The following is a 7828-nucleotide window of genomic DNA, read 5'->3' as shown; positions in this document are numbered from 1 at the left end:
GTTTGTTTTGCCTTTGCCTTTATTTTGTTTTGCATTTATTGAGTCCTTGTGGGAAGCTTTTCCTGCATCACGTGATTGGAGGTTAAAGCGAAATGCAATGGAAAGTTAGAGAGAAGATGGCTCAAGTTAGGAAATTTTTCTTAGAAGAGAATGAGCTTTTATTTGTACATACTTGAGGCATTTGGAATTTTTAGATGCGGAAAAATCATTTCTAAAATTAGTAGATATGATAAGACTTGAACTTTTAAATGTCCTCAGTAATAACAGGTTTCGAAGAACCGAAAGAAATCTCTCGAAAAAAAAAAAAAAGCTTTCGTGCAGAATTTGCTTATACAAAACCCCGACAGAGGGCGCTGTTGCCCGTTCAATGACTTAGGGAAGGCTTCCTAAAAAAATTTCCCTTGCAATTTCAAGGATTTTTTGAATAATGCCCACGTTGAAAAATTGACTCGGACTTTAATGATAAATTATGTATTTCTTTGGGTATCTCTTACATATATGTATATATTTTAAAATTTATGCTTCATTCCTAATAAACCAGATTTCCGTTTTTCTGAAGAATTTACATAAATTTCAACAAAATATTTCGACATTTCTAATTTTTAAAATACACAATTGTACCACAAAATAAAATTACACATGGAAAAATTGAAATTCTTTATATACGGCTATGTAAAATAGTTACCCTAACAACGTATTATGTATCTTTAAGTAGTTGTTTATATAAAAGTATCCTTCTCAGGCTTGTTTGTTTCAAGCTTTAGAGTTTATTTATTTTAGACTAAGCCATGATATACCAAAAAGAGATTAAAAGGTGTTAAAAGCATTTAGAGAAAAAAAGTTAAGATTTTTTTCCAAGTGCTTTTTATTTGGGTTGGAATGATCTTTAAGTAAAAAAGATAAAGGAATTATTGACTTGAAAGGGAAAAGACAGCAATTCCCATTAATAAATTTTGTCTAGAGAATTTTAATTTCCAAGTCTATATTTGTCTCGGACAATATTGATCCGAGATTGGTTTTAGTTCTGGAAAGTCTGGAAAGAGAAGGTAAAAGCCCGTTTCAAGTCCCATCACACAACAAAATTAGGAGGAATGCCTGCCCATATCCAGACTAGGTCCGGGAGCAAAGAAGGAAATCGCTCAGGCTCCTAGCCGAAGATTTGTACAGATTTTGTATAATTTAAGGTGTTAATATTTAAAGTAGAGAAGAGAAGGGAGAAAGGAAGTGGGGAGGAAGGAGTCAGGAAGGAAGGAAGGAAGACAGGATGGAGGAAAAAGGAAGGAGAGATGAGGAAGGGAGGGAAAGACAACATAAAAATTAAACTGGAAATGAGGAAAGGGTTCGTTTCTGAAGTTCCTTTTGATGCACCTTCTTCGAGTTTCTTTCATGTGACTTATCTTTTTAAAAAATAAATTAAAAATCTGCAGACTTGTTCATTCTGCACGATATGAAGCGTCTCCCCGGTTTTGATCGAATCGATATCCACCGCGATTGTCCGGAGCCCTCTCCTCCGAGCGCAAGGCAGCGCTCGGCAGTCCAGAGGTTTAGAGACAATCGCCCTTTGCAGATTCACTCTTATCAGGTTTAATAACTTCCACCCCAAATTGCCCTGGTCCCTCCTCATTCCCTCCTGTCATTTATTTTCTGCCCCAGGGGCAGAGAGCTTCCACTGGACTTCCCTTCTGGCAGTGGGAATCCTTCCGCACCCTGGACGGTAGTAGAAAAATAGAAGGGGTGGGGAAGGGGGCAAGGAGGTGAGCGTTCGCTTCGGTGAAATTCGGAAACCGTGTGCCTTAAAGGGCGCCCATTTTCGAGGTTCGGTTAACTTTGTTCCTGTTGATGTTTATGTTTTTCTTAAAAAAAAAAAAAGCTATACAAATCACCTTACCAAGGAAAATACACTCAAACGAACAAACCCCCACATATCTTAAAGTATTTTTCAGTATCTTCTTGAAAAACATTCTGCTTAAACCTTCCAAAGGTTCAGGTGACCATTTCTTGATTCTCCGTGATTAAAACCACTTAAAAGTTATAGACAACAAATGCAGATATAAAATATCCCATCCCTCTGCAAAGAAGGCTTGAAAATAACAGTGCGTGATTGTACACCTATGTTGCTTCCGACATCTGAAAAAAAAAAAAAAAACTTCATAAAATGGAGACTTCAGCCAAAGAAAGAATGGCACATGGAATCCGTTGAAAATACAAACAACCCTTAAAGGATGAGCAGGACAGATTTAGGTGGTTATACAGTATTTAAGTTTGTAAATGTGTTGGGCAGAATGACTAGGAAAATATAAGAAATGGTCATTGTGGTGAGCCAGCTTTTTTGTTCTACAGTGACTAAGGTACAGTGAAGAGAAAAAAAAAAAAAGTTGTGCAGCCATCAACACAGGGAGATCACCCTTAAAATCCCCAAATCCAGCTTTCAAAAGCTTCCTGCTGAACAAACAAGAACAGGAGATTTTGTATTTAAAAATCTCAGTAATGGTCCCCTTTTAAAATCTGCATAAGAAAATGGGGGAACTGTGGGCACCCTGGTTTCCCCAAATGAACTGTAAAGATTTTAAATCAGTGGGTACAATGATTCATCATTTTCAATATAGAGGTTTTAAAATGTGTATATTTATATTAATCATGCTGACCAACTCTCTCTCTCCTTTAAATGCATGTTTAGAGTTTGTAGACTCTTCGTGACCCAGGGGTGCTTATATAACTAAATGTGGGTGTCTGGGTGTAAATACGTGTTTATGATTTTTTAGAATATATATGTCTGTGGGTTGCATCTAACTCCAGTGTGTGTGATCATGTTTTTCTCTCAGCTGTGGCTTACTTCTCCAGCCTATTGTTTGAGACAACAGATATAAGTTGCGATGGGAGAGGAGCGTCGGATTTGGTGTGTATCCCCCATTTCCAATTATAGATGGATCATTACAGACAGCGGAGTCCTGAGAAGCCAGACATCTGCTCCTCACATGAATGCACTCACCTCCTAGAGACCAGGCTGCCATCATGCTCTGGAAGCTCGTGGAGAATGTCAAGTACGAAGATATCTATGAGGTGAGCCGACACCCCCAGATGCATCTTAGAGCTTTGCAGATAGAGAATTTGAGCTTCTTGACACCCCAACTCATCTATATTTTTAAGCTATTTGCTTGTAGATTTCCGGCCGGTTTTCTCAGCTTTCTCTAACTTTTCGAAAAGCTGGCTTGGGGAGACTTCGACATTCTGAAAAGGGACTTTAAGGTGGAAATCTGACTACTTTAACCTAGGAGATTTCTCTGATTTTTGGTATTTTATTTTTCTTTCTCTTTTCCTCGCCCCTCCTCCCTTCCTTCAGGATCTGAGGAGGAACGGGTGCTAGTGAATGTGGGCAGAGAAAATAGAGACCAATAAAGGCAGAGGCTCCTCGTTTTCAGTGTGGGAGAGAATTAGACTTTCAAGCCTCCTTCGCAACAGACTCGGGCTTTGAATTTTTATTTTTAATAAAAATTTTGAGATCGATAACAAACGGATCCAAGTAGCGCACGAAAAATTAGAAAGAGGGTGGTCAACGGACAGACGGATAGATGGATGTAGAGAGAGCGCAAGCCAAGGAGCCGTAGCAGACAATTTTTTAAATTTCCTTTTCTTCTTTCATGTTTCTCTTCTTTGAGACTCGGGGCGTACAAACGGCCCCATGTCTTCGCATTTTTAACGAAATTTTCTACCCGGGCTGAGTGCGCACGGTTCGTTAGCGCTGAGGCCAAGGGGACTCCCCCTCGGATGGAGATGCTGTCTGCAGCCCCGCGGGCGTCTGCCTCCTTGGGACCGGGCGCGCGGGCCGTGCGCTCGGGTCTCGGGCGCCGACGGAGCGGCGGGGCGGTGGGGCTGCGCGCGGGACGGGCGGCCGGAAGGAGCGGGGACAGCGGCCCAGGCCCGCGGAACTTCGCTCCGAGCGCACCAGCCGGGGAGCCCCCGAATTAGGGGCTAAGGGGGAAAGGGAAAGCGAAGATTCCGAGGAGACGTCGAGAGAGGGAAGCGAGAAAGAAAAGCTTGGAGGAAGGTGAAAGGAAAGGAGCAGAGGAATTGGGGGAGGGGGAGGTGGAAGCCGGCGAGCAGGCGGTGGCTGGAGATCGGGAGGGAGTCGGAGAAGGGAGGTTGAGAAGCCAAGGCTCGGGCGCTCGGCGCGGGAAGCGCTGGGTCGGACGAAGCGGTCGCGGTGGAACGCAGAGGATCCCCACCCCGCGGGGGACACGCCACCCCGCCCGCTCCGGGACGATCCCAGAAAGCCGGACGGGGAGCCGCCTTGCGGACCCTGGGAGTGGGCTCCTCCCGACTCCGCCGGCCCAGCCCCGCGACCCAGACCGCGGCTCCGAGGAGCCGGCGCGAGCCTTACTGCCACTGGTGGAGTTTCAGAGGCAAAGCCCGGCGCCCGCGCCAGGAATCTCCCAGCTCTGCCCAGCCCCGAATCTTGATTTTGGGGTGTGTGTGTGTGTCTGTGTGCGTGTGAGAGAGAGAGAGAGGAGAGAGGGAGAGAGGAGATTCGTCTTTCTGCGCAATGATGACTTGGGGCTTTCCTTTCCTCTTTGTGGTTGTGTATTGACTGTAACGAGAGAGCCGCGCCTCCGCCTGGTGGGGTTTGTTTCGGTTCGGCCTCCTTTTCTTTCTTTAACAGCCGGGATAATGGTCAGTCGAAGGGGCTAGAACAGTCCTAAAGAATGTGAGCGCCTAAAGTGGGCTTGGCGCGGGCTAGGATGGGACCACGGTGTAAATAGCTCCGGGTATACAGAGGGGCTTCACTGGGTTCCGAAAAGTAAGCAGGATAAAACTCGTTCTAAGAGTCCAAAAGTAGACTAGCTAAATGGGAGGGAGGAGGGAGGAAGAGGGAGGGGTGGAGTGGAAGGGGGAAAGAGGGGAGAATAAAGAGGGTGGGAGAGAGAAGAGACCGACGGAGAGAGACAGGAGATACTGCAGGTACTCCTATCTGCCTAATTTTTCTGCTCAAAAAAATATAAGAGAACGCGAAGCCGGTGGAAGGAGTCTATTTAAGTCGGGAGGAAGGTTGAACTTTAACAGAAATGGCAGTCAGGCCAGTTGAACGGGTTCCTGAAACATCCAAAAAGGTTTTCTGTTGCCCCTGGCTTTGCCTGGAAAGGATAACTTTAGTGTACCTGAAGATTGATTGCATATATTTTAAATTGAAGTTTAAAAAAATCACAGACTGCAGGAGCACTAACGAAGGAAAGGCTACACAAGGGATGGAAAGCCCCCCATTCTCGCCTCTGTCCTTTAATAAATAAGCATCATCTCCAGTATACTGTGAAAGTCTGTAAACGTCACTGTAAACAGCCGGGCCCACCGGTTCCTTTGCTCTTCCCTCCAAAGGGGGAGGCAACGCCTTTTTATTTTGTTTTCTAATCTGCACGCCAAGCACCTAGGGCGATCAGTTCTTCCCATTAGGAAAGTCCCTCTCCAGGAACCTAGACACCTACGGTTCAGCACAAGACCCCAAGGATGCTCTCTTCTTCACCGTCTGGTCCAGGGGATCAGGGGCTGCTTTACGCGCGTCCCCGGCTCAGTTAATTGAAGTTCTGCCTCTTTCCTGCTAAACTTTTTCCCCCGGTCTGCCTTGCCAGCCCCCTCGTCTGATTACATCTAGTAATTCTCCACTGAATGAACGTCATTTACAATAGTAGGGGAGCTCTGCGCCCGCTGCTGCTTCACGCTCCATTTGTCCTCCATTCTCCCTTTAAAGTACTCGTGTAATATTAATAGTCATGAATATCAATTATTATGAGGCGGTGTAGGCAAGCGGAGGGAGGAAGGGGCGCCCGAGCAGTCTGAGCCCAGCTTCGGGCGGAAGAGGACTGCTCCTGGAGCCCCGAAGAACCGCAGAAGAAAAAAGGCCAAAAAGACAAGCAAGAGGCCGATGAACAGCTCTGTCTGTGTGTGACAGGCGTCGCCAATCTCGTTTGGGGGTGGGGGGGGATTTTTTTTTTTTTTTTTGATGGCTTGTCCTGGAAACACCTCAAGCTCGGCTCCTGTGTCCAGCTCGTTTCTCTGCTGGACTCCTTGATTTTTTTTTTTTAAATCATTGTTTGATTTTGAGCAGTAACCAGGCTTTTTTTTCCAGATGTTAGTCCACACCTATTCATCCATGGTGAGTCTGGATTCACGTTGTACCAGAATTGCATGCTCTCTCCTCTCACTGTCTCTCTGTCTCTTGTGTGTGCGTCTCACTCTCTCGTCTCTGTCTTCCTTCGAGCGCCTTTGGCTTGGTAATTTAGCACCATAATTGGAGGAGGCTGCAGCTGCTTCTCTGCATTGTGTGTTCGTCTGAGCTCCATGAGTCAGCTGGGGAGTAGGGGGAGGCCGAACAGAAAAACTTTTTATTTGCCATTGCAGTTGGGAAATTTAGGTGACTGTTTCTCCAGAAAGAACCATGGGGACTTTACCATGGCATTTCCAGAGAGGAGAGGGAGAAACACTCACGCACACCTACCCCTTTCACTGAGTTCAGCAGTCCACTTAGGACCAACACTAAGTTGTCTAGGCCTTTTGTTTTTATTTTTTGGTCCCCCCCCTCCCAACCCCAGGTCTTTCATCTTCACACCCTGAAGTAGGGACAATATTAGATATTGAAAAGCAATCTTAGAAAGAACTCCTTTGAACCACAATTCAACTTAATTTAAGACGGACTCAGGATATGACTTTTGAATGAGATCCATTTCAACCCAACACTACATAAATTATTTAATTCCTCTTGGGGAGGAAGGGGTGACTGGAAACTCAGATCAGGCAGATTCCTAGGTGTCCTGGAATGACCAGGTGGTGTTGGGGAACTCCTGGCCAGCGGGCTGTGTTGCCAGAAAGGCAGAATTTGCTTTTGAACGAGAGGAGCAGCACAGAAAATAGTAGAAGTTTTATTTGTTATGCTCTGGACCTCTGGACGAGTTAGAAAAACACAGTCTAATAAAACACCCAGAAGAACAAATACCGTGTATTAGACTCCTGTATTTTTCATTAGGGAATTGATCATTTCCCCCTCCCCCATACACATTGTTACTTTACTCTCATCCCTTTTGCCAGCTTTGCACCCCAACAGAAGGCTTAGATGTTGGTTCAGTGGGTGAGTTGCCCCCATGTTCCCCTAAAGCCTCGCGTTTGGAATTGCTGAAATCATGTACCCTCTAAGTCAGCTTGGGAGGCTAAGTTTCAGACTCTTGTTTCCCCTGTCCTGGGAAGAAGATGCCCAAGCCGGGTTTCTCCATCTGTCGCTTGTGTTTTTTGTTTTTGTTTTTTTTTTTCCTTCCCCTTCTCTCTCTCTCTCTCTTTCCTCTCCGCTCCCAGGACCGGCACGATGGCGTCCCGAGTCACAGCTCGCGGCTCTCCCAGCTGGGCTCGGTGTCCCAAGGACCTTACTCCAGCGCCCCGCCGCTGTCGCACACCCCGTCGTCAGATTTCCAGCCGCCCTACTTCCCGCCCCCCTACCAGCCGCTCCCCTATCACCAGAGCCAGGACCCCTACTCCCACGTCAACGACCCCTACTCCCTGAACCCCCTCCACCAGCCCCAGCAGCATCCCTGGGGGCAACGGCAGCGGCAAGAAGTGGGTTCAGAAGCCGGTTCTCTCCTGCCCCAGCCTCGGGCCGCCTTGCCCCAGCTCTCTGGCCTCGACCCCCGGAGGGACTACCACTCGGTCCGCCGGCCTGACGTGCTCCTGCACTCGGCACACCACGGCCTTGACGCGGGCATGGGGGACAGCCTCTCGCTGCACGGCCTCGGCCATCCCGGCATGGAGGACGTCCAGGTAACGGCACACAAGCAAACAATAAACAAGTAACAAA

General features: G+C 46.8%; 1 protein-coding gene across 3 annotated transcripts in view; it reads left to right on the top strand.

Moving 5' to 3' along the window:
- Window positions 1-2818: 2818 nt before the first annotated feature.
- The window catches only part of TFAP2B (transcription factor AP-2 beta), a 28972-nt gene continuing 23962 nt past the window's right edge, over window positions 2819-7828 (top strand). For 2 of the 3 annotated variants that reach the window (XR_005722706.1, XM_040249476.1), the window contains exons 1-3: window positions 2819-3060; window positions 6116-6142; window positions 7333-7791. Coding sequence is in view for 2 of the 3 variants with exons in the window: in XM_040249476.1 (XP_040105410.1) it covers window positions 2980-3060; window positions 6116-6142; window positions 7333-7791 (567 nt within the window). In the remaining variant the exon portion in view is untranslated. The remainder of the gene's footprint in view (window positions 3061-6115; window positions 6143-7332; window positions 7792-7828) is intronic. The other variant, XM_040249478.1, reaches the window with a different exon arrangement.

This window comes from Oryx dammah, unplaced genomic scaffold (genome assembly GCF_014754425.2).
Source record: "Oryx dammah isolate SB20612 unplaced genomic scaffold, SCBI_Odam_1.1 HiC_scaffold_11, whole genome shotgun sequence".
In the NCBI taxonomy this organism is placed as follows: Eukaryota; Metazoa; Chordata; class Mammalia; order Artiodactyla; family Bovidae; genus Oryx; species Oryx dammah.
The sequence above is the reverse complement of the archived record's forward strand: the minus strand, read 5'-3'. Positions and strand labels throughout refer to the sequence as shown.